Source organism: Durio zibethinus, chromosome 5, assembly GCF_047325235.1.
Source record: "Durio zibethinus cultivar Kanyao isolate XHJ-2024 chromosome 5, ASM4732523v1, whole genome shotgun sequence".
NCBI classification, from domain to species: domain Eukaryota; kingdom Viridiplantae; phylum Streptophyta; class Magnoliopsida; order Malvales; family Malvaceae; genus Durio; species Durio zibethinus.
Window position 1 is genome coordinate 29761561 of NC_143166.1, and position 14638 is coordinate 29776198.

Sequence of the window (14638 nt, forward strand, 5' to 3'; positions counted from 1 at the left end):
CTCTTTAATTGTAATATAAATTTTTTTTTAAATGTTAATTTTAGATATGCTTGTTAAATGATAACGATTATATGATAATTTTTAATTCAGGTCAAATTTAAAAGTAAGATAATTTTTTTTTTAAATTTTAAAATATCATATAGATATGAGTTTTTAATTCTGAAATTTTAAGTACCATTAAAAATTTGATTTTTTTTTTAATAATCAAATTATTTTGAATCAAATATGAAAAATAAATATTCATCGACAAAATTTCAAAAAAAAATTATGAATTTTTTTAATCAAACATACTCAGTAAATATTTCGGTCGAGTTTTCAGCTTCCAGCCATTGTTTTGATGCTTGCGATAAAATAATAGAATTTTATTTACAGAATAAAAGTGTGGTGGGGTTAAAGCTCGAGCCCAGCTCCCTGTCCGGTGATATGGCTTGCTGGTTCGTGTGAGTTCTTGATTGTCTTTGATACGCTCGCTCGGGATTCGTTATCCACAAAGATTGGAGGAGAGTATGCCAGGTCCCAATCCTGGTCCCCACCAGCATCTTTGGGACAAAAATCACTTTCCACTATCTCAAGCAAAGAACTCTTGTTATTAATAAGAAAAAGTATGAGTCAATTTAAAAATAACAAAGATTTAATAAATTTTTTTCACAGGAATTCAGTCATAAAATTCACTTTTTATTGGGTGAAAATGCTTTCAAATGAGTCTAACACTAATTGAATTAGTCCTATTTTAAGGTCAAAATTATTACAAATTTAATATCCATAAATAGCATTAAGTAAAAGAATAAATATTATTTTATTTATCAATATTTATTAATTTTAGTGATAAAAAATTTGATTTTTTAAAATAAAATTTTAATTTTAAATTTTATGAATAAAAATATAAAATTTAAAAATTTTATTTTTTTATAAAATTTAATTCAATTCGATTTTAAATTAATCAAAACTTAAGATAATTATCAAAATTTGAAAGATATTATATCAAAAAAATGTTCTTTTACCCAACAGTTTCATATTGAATTTGATAATTGAAAATCTTAAAAAAATTCTTCGAAAGCACTTGTTAAAAATGATAATTAATTTATTATTTTTTAAATTAATGATTATTTTTTAAAATTTTGTGTTAAATAAAAATGTAATTGAAAAATATTAACGTTTTTCATAGTAAAAAAAGTGGTGAGATGCGGAATCCAACGGCTAAATTGAATACTAAAACAGAGAAAGATAAAAGACTCCACGCACCACGCTCCCTCCGTCTAACAGTTAGCTGCGCTTCGATGCCTTCCTTCAGCCACTAGAAAAATAAATTGTTTCTGACACGCATATTTGTCGAGGATTCGGTCGTACAAATTTGGATTAGAAAACCCCAAGCAGCTGTTGTCAGAAGAAAAAAAAGATGACTACTAGTACAGCCACTTTGCCTCTTTCTTCGGCAACGCCTGGTTCTTATTTGATCACTCGTTCGAATGGAAAATCATCTCCGGAGTCTAAAACGACGATTATGACGTTGAAATCAGCGTCGTTTCCTTCCCCTTTAACCGCCGTCAATGTTACTATAATCTCACGGAGGACCATCTCCTGCCAAGCCGTCTCCACCGCTACCGTTGACAAGGACGAGAAAAACGCGTCGGTTTCGGGATCGGCTGCAGCCGAAGAAGAGGCTAAAATAGGTGCGAGGGTTAGGGTGAAGGTACCGCTCAAAGTGTATCACGTGCCACGCGTGCCGGAGATGGATCTGACCGGTTTGGAAGGAGTGATTAAACAATACGTGGGTCTCTGGAAAGGGAAACGGATTTCAGCTAATCTTCCTTACAAGGTGGAGTTCCAAAAGGAAATTGAAGGCCGTGGACCTGTCAAGTTCTTTGCCCATCTTAAAGAAGATGAACTGGAATTCCTTGCTTAAAATCCTGATTTTTATCCGTATGCCAGGCAAAAATACTCTTTTTTTTTTCTTTTAGTAGTCTCTTTGATTTTTTTCTTATAACTAAAAATCAATAATTGCTCACTGTTGTACGTAATTTTTACCTTTACCTTTCAGTTCCACCTGGGAATGGGATTTCCTTGCTTTTTTGGTTTATTAATCGGTAGCATACTAGCATTAAGTTTTCATATCCAAGGGTTACCTTTAGAAGATATCGTATTTGGGGTTTATTGACTACTTAACTGCTTATTTGTGTGTATGCTTTGTACTTTTTTATACCTTCCAATGTGTTGTGGATGAATAGATATACTAGCATTGGTATCATAACTACTGTTAGAATTTATTCTAGTACTGATATGATAGCATCTACAGCTATTAGATGCTGTCCTCTTTGTGGGAATCGTGGAAAAGCAGGTTCTCTTTTCTAATTACAACTTCAAATGCCATCAGGAACCTGTAATGATACCAAAGCTGAACTTTTTGGCCCTTTTAAAGGGCTTAGGTGTGCTTCTGTTGTTCCGCTTATATTAGTTTTCAGTTAATTGCTCTGTCGCAATTGGTTGAGATAAGGATGGTAACTATGCTCTGAAACACTAGACTACAAATGAATCCCATGAACTTTGTTTGGTGGTGAGAGTTTTGTTTAGTATTAATTAAGAATTTCTGTGCTATTTCTGTGCAAATGTTTATCTTCTGTATTTACTGAGTGTTCTTGAAGATGATTAGTGGTAATCATCCCACAAAACAACCTTGACAGGTTTAATGCATATTAACAGAAAAGATGATGCTGAAGATGATTGGTGGACTTTGACATATTTTTACGGCAATGGTGAATTAAGGAAAAGACTGTACTCGTTGAAATCTCAAAAGTGCTTGCCTAGCTGATAAAGAAAGAAAGACAGGACCATACAGAATTAGACAAGAGGGCAAATTTGAGTTGCTTTGGGAAATGGCCCTCATAATGTTGGTGAGGGTGACCATAGGTTAATGGTGTGAATCGATTAGAATCACTTGTCTTTGATGTCATTGCTATAACTTCTTCACAAAATGAACATAATTATTGGGGAATAATTTAGAAACTGGATACTAAATTCTAATTTACCATTTTCTTACTTGAGAATATTACATGGCATCTCTATTTGGTTTCTTGCTGAAGTTTCTATGTTTACTGTGCATATTATAACTTGTATTCGTGATTCAAATTAAAATCTGTAATTATATTTAAATAGTTTCCTAGAACTGAGTGTTCTGAGATACTATCATTACTATTATGCAATGGATGTCTTGTTAAGTCCGTTCATCTTGTTCAATACTTGGTATTCCTTGTGCAGATTTATCTACGTAATTTCTTTCAAACTTTATCGCTTTGGTTATTTTTTCATTACATTGGCACATTTCTGTGGCATTATCATTTAATTTGCTATAAAGCATGATTCAAAGAAATAAATCTTACATATTGCATGTTTTCATATGCCTCTTCTTTCACTCTATTTGTTAATTTTGTAAAAACATTTCATTCCTGAATTTCTATCCACATCTTATTCAACAGAGCTATCCAACTTTGTGGACCTACTTCTCCTGCTATTGTAATATTTGACTCTGGTAAAACAGTAATGAACTGCGCAGACTTCAATCCTACCTAAGACAAAAGTAAATAGTGGTTATCTTGAGCTTAATATTGTGCTGCAATGAATACACTTAAATGTGATTCTGTCTTTTTCTATGGCTATGAATTCTCATAGAGAAAGCTTCTGTATAATCACAAAGCTTGGTTGGGTATTTCTTTAGTTTGCCGGAGAGCAGGCTCTTATCTCAAATGAAAAGAAGGGAGCAGTACGATTTCCTTTGTAAAACCAGTTTTCATTTTTTGCTCCTTTAGACTTGGAGATTTTCAGGTGAACTACGTATGCTCAAGTTGGTTTTCTTTGCCGCCTAGTTTAAATATGGTCCTTCGAGTATGTATGTTATCACACTGGATTTTACATTGATATTAGCTCTGAAGTGGCTTGTGCAGTTATAAATTGAGAGGTAGGTAACCAGTCAATTAATTTGGCATAATGCTATTTGATCATTTGGTACTGTTGGTTGTTTTTCCTTGCTGATGTCTTTAAAGTGGGTCCTCATGCAATGGAAATGTGAGTTGTTCATTGCCATGCAACAGTGTAATATGCTGTATATGTACACTTCTGCTGCGCCTAATTTATACGCATGACCATTTTGGCCTTGTGTTTCAAGTGACATTGGCAAGTAAGATAGGAAGCGAAGTGAAAACTTGCCTGTCTAATTCATTAAGTTTAACTCTTAATCTTCCTCTTTCCATGTAAAACTATAGATTTCATTTCAAGCATTCCATACCATGTCTATCTCTCTCTTCCTTCCCGTGGCCTCTTCCCCTTCTCTTGGCCCCTTTTGCCACTGAAACAGATCTAAATTTCATGCTGTTACTTTTCATGACATGCTGTTTGCATCTTTTGCAAGACTGCACTGGTAAAAGTTGACCCAAATAAATGTGAAGAGAAATCTTGATTGTCATAATTGTTTCAGTGTTGCATCACTTTATGGTTATGCAATGCTGTCTGTTATGGTTCAATATTCTTGCACTACTCATGGTATTGTGTGCGTTGTTGCGGTATCAAATGAAAGACCCAAGTGGATCCTAAGCCCTGTGGTTTGCTATCTTTTGCAATGATTCAATATAGGAACCAGCCAAGTGCTCCTCAGTCCTCAGTCTTCATCACTGAAATCGTAGGAATAAATTAACCTTTAATAGAAATTTTTCCTGAATGGTGGACTTAATGCAATCATTGAGTTGGTGAGCTTGAAGGGCTGAGCACAAATGTCATTCCATTTTTTACCTTCCTAATCCTAGACTCACTCTCTCATTCAATTGGATTGGGGGCTCCACCTATATAGTCTCCAATCATTGCCAGTTCCCACAAATGCTTTCATCTTATTAGTGGAACATCGGTTGTTGTTGCCATGGCTATAGCTATAACCCAAGATGTGATCCCATGCAAGGTTTTTGGGTAAAATTTAAAACTCCCGAGGTTCTACTCCAACGTTGGATTAAACTCTTTTTGATTAGAAATGCATCTTCCAATTAGCCTCTTCTTTACCTACCATCATCTTTGGAAGCCATTGCATTAATGCAATTAGTCTATTATTACTCTAATAAACATGAGCATTCGAAGTAGTTGTGATAATAATAGTTTTACCAGATGCATTCGACTAACACAAAATTGGGTTAAAACCTTCAAAAAAGTAACAATAAAGCAGACCTTGAAAGAGAGAATGGGAAGAATAAAGCAGACGTTCGTCTTCTTTTTTTTTTTTTGTCTTTTTAATTATTACATAAAATTTTGAGGTGGAAAAAATGAAATGGATAATAATAAATTAAAGATTTTGACAGCCATTTTGAGGTTGGTAAAGGATGCAACGAGGATAACATGCTGGACATGAATGCAAGAAAATCAAAGTGAGAAGTGAGAAGAGGCCATAATTTTGGTGGCTCCCACATTCATTTATTATCAAAAGTAAGGAATTTTTTTTTAAAACTGTAAGTAGAGAGAATGAAACCGAAATCTCACTAAAAAAAAAGAAAAAAATGAAAAAGGTCAGCAGAGTTTTTATGAGAAGGGAGTGAGGAGGGTGGGGTATGGTTGCCTTGTCTTTTCGATTTTGAGTTGCTGCAGATGGAGGGATCTGTCCCCATTGGGCTGGGCCCTTTTTATCCCACCAATTCTTATTTTTTTGTTTAAATTTTATTTTTCATTTTAATTTCCCTCTCTCCCTCCCCTTCTTGATTATTAATCACAGTAAAAAGGCAAAGAAAATTTAAGGAAAAAATGAAAATCAGCAGTAGCAGTGAAACGTGAAAGCGGCGCCTTTCTCTTCCTTCCTTCTTTCTTCTCTTTCTGTGTTTTATATCTGGAAAATCTTATTTGATAGAGTTTGCTTTTATGTTCAAGATTTTGGTTTTTTTATTTTATTAAGAAAGATTTGCAGAAATCTGGGTTTGAAAAAAACCAACAACGAAAAAAAAGGCCAACCCACTTCTACTTACTTGCTCTTGCATTTCTTTCTTTCTTTTCCTTTTTCTTTTTTTTTTTTTTGGCACCTCTTTCGTTGTACGACTACTGCTTCTCTACTTTTTTTTTTTCTGGAATATAAAATAAAAATATAAATTTTAGAGGAAACCCAAGAAAGAAAGATTACATTATGATGTAATCTCTCCCACTGTTGTATTCTCTGTAAGCCTTTGGTTTCTGGTAAAATGTCGTTTACTCCTTTCTTTCTTTCTTGTTATATAAATTTTATATAGATTTTTAATGTTTCCGATCTAACAGTGAAATTTGTCGATTTTGCAGTCGTGGAAAATGGTTAAAATAATGTAATGAGGATGAGATCTACGGCACTGTTCAGCAGATTTTTTATTTGATGTTTGCTATATCCATTGCTAGGGTTTTGTCTTCTGTTTCGTTTCCACCATGACTACCAAACGCGCTTACAAGCTACGTATCCTCTTTCTAGGGTTTTTATTGAATTGTGTTTCCAATTGATATACTTGATCTGGGTTTTTCATAACAATTGCCCCCCATCACCTCAAATAGATCTCTTTCTGTCCTTTTTCTTGTTTTACCTTTTTCTCTTAGTGTTTTTACTTGGGGTAGCCTTAACAACTGTATTAAACAGAGGAATTTGTCGCACATTCTTCAAGTGTGAATTGCCTAAAGATTGGAAGGAAATCGTCGAGGGTTCTTGTGACTGGAGGGGAAGATCACAAGGTTAATCTTTGGGCTATTGGTAAACCCAACGCCATATTGGTGAGTTCTCTCTAAGTATTTGCCCAATGCAAATTATTAAATTCGTTTCAAATACCCTTTTTGCAATATTTTTATTTGTCAGTAATAATAATACTAGTAGTATTTTCACTGTCATTGGTTTGCTGCAATTTGTTATATGCTCCCTAGCCACTAAGGGGGAAAAGAATGAATGATTTAGCAAATATTAGGGTTAAACAATTCTATCGTTGATAAGATATCATTTTGGAGACAAATGAATTCTTCTTATTCCATACATGTTGTATTTGAACCATTATATCAGAGTTTGTCGGGACACACAAGTGGAATAGATTCAGTGAGCTTTGATCCTTCAGAAGTCTTGGTAGCTGCAGGTGCTGCAAGTGGTAGCATCAAGCTTTGGGATTTGGAGGAGGCAAAAAGTATGCTTCTCCAATTCCATAGACTATTTTTTTATTCAAAATATGCATGTTGTCGTATGTTAAATGTCAGTCTTAAATATGTATTAAATTGATTTTTTTTGTTGCAATCTGATACTTTTCTAGTTGTTCGGACTCTGACTGGTCATAGATCCAATTGCATCTCTGTGGACTTCCACCCCTTTGGCGAGTTCTTTGCATCTGGCTCTCTTGATACAAATCTGAAGATATGGGATATCAGAAAGAAAGGGTGTATCCACACTTACAAGGGCCATACTCGAGGAGTCAATGCAATCAGGTTTACACCAGATGGCCGATGGGTTGTATCTGGTGGTGAGGACAACATTGTGAAGGTCAGAGTTGCTATACTTTAGTTCATGATGTTAATTATGTTACTAATGTGATCCTTAGATTGTACATCATTTTTGGTCTTCCTTTTTCTTTTGGGATCTGTGTTGGAACGGTGGGGTGAATAAATGTAGAAGGGCTTTCATTTCTTTTAGTGGTAGTCTGGTTCATGGCCATGCTTTTCTTTCCTGGGAATTGGAATTGAGATTTGGAGTTCAGAGTGAGGCTATGCAAAGTTGAGGGTGTTGGATGAACTAAAATACCTTGTTTCATTTGACATTACTTTTGATTCACAGAGTCAGCCAACTTTAAAACTTTGGCTGTCCGCAAATGGTGCCCTGTTTGACTTTTTATGGCAATGAATGGATTCATAGGTGCAGTTCTGAGGCTTCCTGACATTTGGATTTGATATCTGTAGGCTATTTCATTGTTTTAAATCATATAATGGTCAGACTGGTGTATAGATTGCCTGCTGTCTGTTTTATTTATGAAAAGTTTTTATCTTATAAACAGATTTAAATGCACATGTATAGATAGTATGCATACACATATTACTTTTGAGTTTTGAAGTTGCTTCATGATAACTTTTACAATGATCTTTGTCCTGTTCTATGTATCAAAAGGTGTGGGATTTGACTGCTGGAAAACTGTTGCATGATTTCAAGTATCATGAAGGCCAAATTCAGTGCTTAGATTTCCATCCCCATGAGTTTCTACTGGCTACAGGTTGGTTATTACCTTCTTTTAATATAGCTGTTGCTTATTGCTCATTGACTTGAGAATTGATTCTATGATGTTGTCCTAAAGTTAAACTCTTTTACTATGATCTGTTATGTTGTCCGAGGAGGTTGTAAAATCTTTCTTGTGTCCTCTAATCTTGATTGTACATCCTTTTGCCTTCACAGGTTCAGCTGATCGGACTGTTAAATTTTGGGACCTTGAAACCTTTGAGCTTATTGGTTCAGCTGGGCCGGAGGTACTTTTGTTGGTCTTTGGTACCATTGTTGATTCTCTTAGTAGAGTTAGCGGTTCATATTAAGATCATAAGATCTTCTATGTTTCTATATTGATATCTTAGGATCTTTTATTTTCTTGTTTTTACAGAGAAATTTATAAATGAATTTTTTCTATATACTGCAGACTACTGGAGTCCGTTGCTTAACCTTCAATCCTGATGGGAGGACTGTACTCTGTGGATTGCATGAAAGTCTGAAGGTGAGATCTTTTATAGATTCAACTTTCATCAATCTAAATGATTTACTAGGGAGTGCTCTGTGCTATTCCAGTTTGCACTTCATTTTTCTTTGCAACTTCTAGGTTTTCTCATGGGAACCAATAAGATGTCATGATGGTGTGGATGTGGGGTGGTCTAGATTGTCAGATCTTAATGTTCATGAAGGAAAGCTTCTTGGCTGCTCATATAATCAAAGCTGTGTTGGAGTATGGGTTGTAGACATCTCGGTATTGCCCAGTTTTCTACACATCAACCTATTTAATCAGTTCATCTTTCTTTATTGGCAATTATTGTGTTAAGATTTTAATATTAAATTTTGGTCTTTGTTACAGCGTATAGAGCCGTATGCTGTTGACAATGCTAATCGTGTTAAAGTTCATTCTGAACATAAATCTAGTTCTGATAGAAACCTCTCTGTACTGAATGAGAACACGACAAAAGCTAGTATGGGAAGGTTATCTATTTCACAAAATCCTGATACTGTAGTGAAGGAAACAAAATCCCTTAGAAGGTTGTCTGTTTCACAAAACTCAGATCCTGCTAAGGAGTCCAAAATTTTGGCATGTATGTTCCATTTTATTTTAATTTTATTTTGGGGTTTTGCATTTTCACTTTACTTTCTGTTTCTTGATTCTCATAAATTTCTTTGCAAACCGTATCATTGAATTTACTATTTGTCCTGAATTAGTTTTCATTTATCAAGTTTATCCATTCAAAAGGAAAAAAACCTAATATTAGTTTCAAAGGGTAATTCAAATCCATCACTCTAAACTTAACTACATGAATCTTTTTGACCAATAAAACAAAAAAGGGAAAAACTGGATTGATGCATAAAACTTGTGTGGAAGAAATGCTCAAATTTTCTCTTCTACTTATTTTGTGTCCTCGAGCTTTTTTTGTTAAATGATTAACATTTTATTACTTTTTATAAGGTGGCAGTCGTAATAGGTCAATTTGTTTAAAAAGTAAAAGAAAAAAATTTCTGAAAATGATTAATTGATAATTAGCAATAATATAAACACTCAGCCAAATAGTAAACTTAGTTCTTCAAAAAGTTATGAAATATCTGGAAGTGCCAGTGGGGAGGTGGGCAGGAGGCCTGCAACTTTTATCTATTTATCTATCTTATTATGGTATCTACATAATGGTTAAAGCCACAGGAAATGTACCTGGAACCCCTCAGAGGGTAAATTTAAATACTGCTCCAAAGACAACTCAACCAAGTTCAGTAACATTTCCTAGTGTAGCAGCTTCAAAGAGGAGTTCTACAAGGGCTAGTTCAGCTGTCAATGTTCCAATTTTTAACAAGTCAGATGTCATACCTGTGATTGTGCCTAGAAATGATACTAGGTTGGAGCAGGCTGTTGAATCAAGAAAAGAAGTCGGAATATCTGGGAGAAGTTTGGAGCAAGCAGCTGAACCTAGAAGAGAAGTTGGAATAGCTGGGAGAAGTTTGGAGCCGAGCCAGCCAGCTGCTGAATCTAGAAAAGAAGTTGGAATAGTTGGGAGAACTTTGGAGCAGGGAGCTGATTCCAGAAAGGAACTTGGTATTGTTGGAAGAACAATGCCATTTTCTTTACAGTCAAAGACTTCTAGTTTTCGAAAGTTTCAAAATAGCAGGGAAGACATGGACCAGCCAGCTATCTTTGCCCCTTCTGAAACTACAGGTTCTAAGGCTGCGGAATTCTGTAGTGCTCTGGACAGAAATATTTTTCCTGCTCTTAAAGGCCCAATTCAAGGAATTTCTGCTGCTGAAAGGAATATGAGGGAAGATAGAGGCATTGGCTCTGGCAAGAGTGAACCAAACTCAGTGGTGGAGTTGCCTTCAAACTGTTGGGATGAAAATAGTATGTTTTTAAAACTCTTAATTCACAGCTCTGCCTTTGATTGTAACTTTCATATCTAGGTGCTTGTTCTTCCAAAATTTTTAAATTTGCTTTAAAGTGTTGTTTGTGTCTACCTCTACACTTTCATCATTAGCCTGTGAAATAGATTATGACTGAAAATCTTTCTATTGAAATGCTTTTAGCAAAGGACTGTGTTTGATAGCAACCAGGAGTTTTCTTGAGACTTAACAGGAACAACTGAAAGAGTGAGCTTGAGAGAACGATAAAGGGTACCTTTATAAATTTAAATAATAACTTCTATACTTTTGGTTGCATAAAGAAAATGTAATGTTTGGGACCAATGAGCTTTCATTGAAGGAGCATAGGAAAACATAGAAGTCTGTTTGGTATTTTAATTCAAATACATAAAGTAACCATTAGGTTAAGTTCAGAAGTACTGTCAGAACCTTTTTAGTAAAGAATTTACCTTCTAAGATGGATCTCTCTTTCACAACACAAACACACACGCACATACACACATTGGAACCATGTTAACTAAAGAATTGTATTTCTACGAGTAATTCTAAGTTGACTATATTCCCATTACTTTTTAAGGCTGGTAAGGTGCAGTGGTAAGGAGGTAGTCTTATTAGCTTCTTTATCTCTCTTCAGGTTGTTATATCCTTGGAATAGCATATTGGCCCTTGAGGAATGTTACTATATAGCATTGTTCTGCATTATTATTATTATTTGTCTTAGATACTGGCCATCCTAATTGATGGAGGATAAAAAGCAAAAGGAATGAGTGACTTGAGCTCAAGTTTCTGCTTTATGCTCCTTAAGTAGATGGAATAGATCTAACTAGGTCTAGCTCAAGGGCTATCGTTTAAGCTTTGTTTAGCTTGTCTTGGCTATTGGCTAATTTGTAGGCTTGTGTGGTCACATTACATGCATTCTTGATTTGTTTGGTTTTCAAATGGAGTCTAGCTTGAGCAGGCTGTTATGCATTTCTTAAGTTGGAATGTTCAACTATTTGTGTTGAAGTCTGAGCTTTAATTATTTGTTTCAGATGATGCACAAGTGCAAAAAACACAAAAAGATGCATATCCTTTAGAAAGCAAAAAAGGAGGTATATCTCTTGATAGCTGGCTGATATTATTCACAATTCTATAGAGTCTTAACTCATTGTACTTGGTCAATTTTTCAGGAAGAACACATTCAGTAGTCATAAATTGGGAGAAAAGAGGGAGATCTTCCAATTATGATGGACCTACTTTGAGTATCTCTCCAGGGATTGCATCTCTGGCAAACATGCTTTCCTTCAATGCGGTAAAAACAGATCTAAGCACGTATTCACTTTCTTTCCCTTTTTTAATATGTTTTCAAAATCCCTGTCAGTGCTAATTTGTTCATTCATGTTATTTTTTAAAGTATAAACAAAGAGGATACCGACCCTCTGTGGAAAAAGAAACACCTTCTGCCAGTGATGAGGATGTTGTTGTTGATGTAATGGAGCAGCATGACCAATTTGTTAGTTCCATGCAGTCTCGTTTAGCCAAGTTACAGGTGATTCTAAACAAACTAGAAGTCTTGCTGATGGATTTTTTGGATGCTTCTGTTGTTCACTTAATAGTAAGATGTCTACAATGTTGAAGTTTCATGGAAGATTGCTGAACATTGGTTACTATCGGTTATAGGTTGTTCATCGATACTGGGAAAGGAATGACGTAAAGGGGGCAATCAGTGTGATGGAAAAGATGGCTGATCATGCTGTAATTACTTTATGTTTGTTAATACATCCATCCCTATTTGAATTTGTGTAAATCAAACATATTGAAGAGTCACTTCCAACAGTTTTCTTTTTATGATGGAAATTGCAGGTGCTTGCTGATGTGATGAGCATTGTCACTGAGAAAATGGACATTGTCACATTGGACATTTGCACTTGTCTTCTGCCACTTCTGTCTGGTCTCCTTGGAAGTGACATGGATAGGTAAGAACAGTGTAGTAATCTTGCATTTTTTATGCATTTTTGTAGTCACTATGCCTGGGATTTTTGTTCACTATTTGTTCTTGAAACATCAATTGCTTTCAGTAGTTCTCTGTGGCATAAGGTGGTTAAAATGATAGTAATTTAGTATTTCTTTTCTAAGGATCTGTTGGGTGTTATTCTATCTACGAATAGAGTTTCAGTATATGACTGCGACTCATATGTAGGCATTTGAGCATCTGTCTGGACATGCTCCTTAAGCTGGTGAGAGTATTTGGTTTGATGATATACTCAACATTATCAGCTTTGACATCTGTTGGTGTAGACATTGAGGCAGAGCAAAGGTGTGTCTGTTTGCTTCATAACTGCAAATCTAATGTTCAAATATTGAGTTATTGGACTAACTGAGATTTCATGGTGCTGACTGTCCTAGGTTTGAGCGTTGCAACCTCTGCTTCATAGAACTTGAAAAAGTAAAGCGCTGTCTGCCCATGCTAACCAAGTGAGTATGGTGGTTATTCGAACCTGTATAATGCTGTAGGGTTTAATCACATGCAGCTGTTCTGTACCGTATGACATATTCCAGAGATTTTTTTGTTTAGTTATTTCTTTTTGTTTCGTTTTTTCTCCATAGAAGAGGGGGATCAGTTGCAAAATCTGCCCAGGAATTGAATCTTGCACTTCAAGAAGTATCATGACCGAAATCAATGCATTTGAATGAATGCATGCACTAGCTTATTCTGTGCCTTTATGGATTAAATTCTTATGTTGCCCTGGAAAGCAAGCTTTGGCACTTACTCCCTCTTCACGCATCAACAACTACTTTGATGGTGCATATTGTCTTGTAAGTCCTGCTGCACCTTGTACATTTCATACCAAGAGCCATTTAACTGCTAGCTGATTCTACTTCATTGACGTAAAACTGAAAATCGAAGACTGAAGAAGGCTAATTGGGTTGTTACTCTTCTTGCTGCTGCACAGTTTTTTCAATTTCAGTTTATACCTGCTTGGTGAATAGCATTCCAACCTCGTGTTACATTCTAACCCAATATGTTGCACATCAATTGGTACCTTTTGGTCGTTAATGAATTAACTAATATTTTTGATCGAATGTAATATATATACTCATTTCCAAACACGGGACTTCAGATATTTGGGTTATGTTATTATGGTGAAAAACCTGAAAATAGAGCAATGTTGAGCTTCTATTGGTGCATTAGAAGTGGGTTTGTCTTTGCATAATTTATTCTGTAAGATGGATAGAAAATGAAAGACAAGCTGTTCATTTTCCTCAATGTTGTGTTTTCCTTCCAATTAAATATTTATGAGTTGGTCTTTGGGTTTTCCATTTTTTTCTCTTGGAATCACTCTTTAAAATTTTGCATTTTGAATACGGCGGTGGCGATTTTGGATCATTTCAAGTTTAAGTTTGTTTAAATTCAAATCATTTTGAATTTTAGTCATTTTGAATTGAAATTATTTTGTGTTTGAAATAAGATGGCGTTTTGGGTTAGTCAAGCTAATTTTTGTAAAAGTTCAATCATTTTAGAGAAATAAATAATTCAATTAATTTGTTTCTAGAAGGGAAAATGTAAGTAATTTGTCCATGTCTTTTTTTTCTGTTTTTTTTGCCCTTTTATCCAATGTTCCAACAAAAATATGAGGGTATCCGTATATTTTCATTTTTTTTTTATTTGCTTGATACCAAATATCATAATATTTGATGATAAAAGACCGCTAGTATCATACATAGAGAATTTCTATTTATCTTTTTCTTTTCTTTTTGACAATTATTAGGAATCCAAAACCAAAACTTCCAATTCATTCAAATAGCAATATTCTTGTCGCCTAGTTACATATAATTTAACGGAACTCAAATTTCATGACGACAACGAAAAAACCAGAAAGATAAAATATAATTTAACAAATAATATTAAACATGGCACTGTAATAATCGTTCTTTTCTTAAATGTAAAGTAGCAAACGAAGAGGGCCTCATTAATGGAGCGTTGAAATAGATAAATGTTACTAAGAGGATTAGATTTTGAATCGTTGCTATAATTTTCTTTTGCCTTATTATATTGTTGAATTCGTGACCTGT

The 14638-nt window shown here is 34.7% G+C and overlaps 2 protein-coding genes across 13 annotated transcripts; both read left to right on the top strand.

The window, feature by feature from the left end:
• Window positions 1-1247: 1247 nt before the first annotated feature.
• On the top strand, window positions 1248-2835 carry LOC111281774 (ferredoxin-thioredoxin reductase, variable chain-like). Of its 3 annotated transcripts, none has more exons than XM_089761017.1 (2): window positions 1248-1920; window positions 2698-2835. In XM_089761017.1, the coding sequence occupies exon 1, from the start codon at window positions 1397-1399 to the stop codon at window positions 1901-1903; it is 507 nt and encodes a 168-aa protein (XP_089617143.1). In that variant the 5' UTR covers window positions 1248-1396; the 3' UTR covers window positions 1904-1920; window positions 2698-2835. The 3 variants fall into 3 exon arrangements, with proteins under 3 accessions (XP_089617143.1, XP_022725170.1, XP_089617144.1); XM_022869435.2 differs by having other exon boundaries at window positions 1248-1929; window positions 2698-2828; XM_089761018.1 differs by having other exon boundaries at window positions 2679-2796.
• A 2922-nt stretch (window positions 2836-5757) lies between these two features.
• LOC111281773 (katanin p80 WD40 repeat-containing subunit B1 homolog KTN80.3-like) lies at window positions 5758-13832 on the top strand. Of its 10 annotated transcripts, none has more exons than XR_016342257.1 (19): window positions 5758-6189; window positions 6289-6436; window positions 6614-6744; window positions 7025-7142; window positions 7266-7492; window positions 8111-8213; window positions 8393-8463; window positions 8628-8702; window positions 8805-8948; window positions 9054-9285; window positions 9876-10568; window positions 11617-11676; window positions 11755-11876; window positions 11979-12113; window positions 12245-12332; window positions 12428-12540; window positions 12765-12881; window positions 12971-13039; window positions 13172-13832. XR_016342257.1 is itself a non-coding variant. In XM_022869428.2 (19 exons), exons 2-19 carry the CDS (start codon window positions 6409-6411, stop codon window positions 13233-13235), a joined length of 2577 nt encoding a protein of 858 aa, XP_022725163.2. In that variant the 5' UTR covers window positions 5758-6189; window positions 6289-6408; the 3' UTR covers window positions 13236-13832. The 10 variants fall into 10 exon arrangements, 9 of the variants coding, with proteins under 9 accessions (XP_022725163.2, XP_022725167.2, XP_089617140.1 ...); XM_022869428.2 differs by having other exon boundaries at window positions 12245-12319; XM_022869432.2 differs by having other exon boundaries at window positions 12245-12319; window positions 13175-13832.
• The last annotated feature ends 806 nt before the right edge of the window (window positions 13833-14638 follow it).

What these genes read in the sequence shown, in the direction of transcription:
- LOC111281774 (XM_089761017.1), top strand. Translation starts at nt 1,397, where the DNA reads ATGACTACTAGTACAGCCACTTTGCCTCTTTCTTCGGCAACGCCTGGT.
- LOC111281773 (XM_022869428.2), top strand. Translation starts at nt 6,409, where the DNA reads ATGACTACCAAACGCGCTTACAAGCTAC. An exon ending in TTGGTTCAGCTGGGCCGGAG is followed by an intron (nt 8,464 to 8,627) that starts GTACTTTTGTTG and finishes TATATACTGCAG; the next exon opens with ACTACTGGAGTCCGTTGCTT. An exon ending in GGAGTCCAAAATTTTGGCAT is followed by an intron (nt 9,286 to 9,875) that starts GTATGTTCCATT and finishes TAATGGTTAAAG; the next exon opens with CCACAGGAAATGTACCTGGA.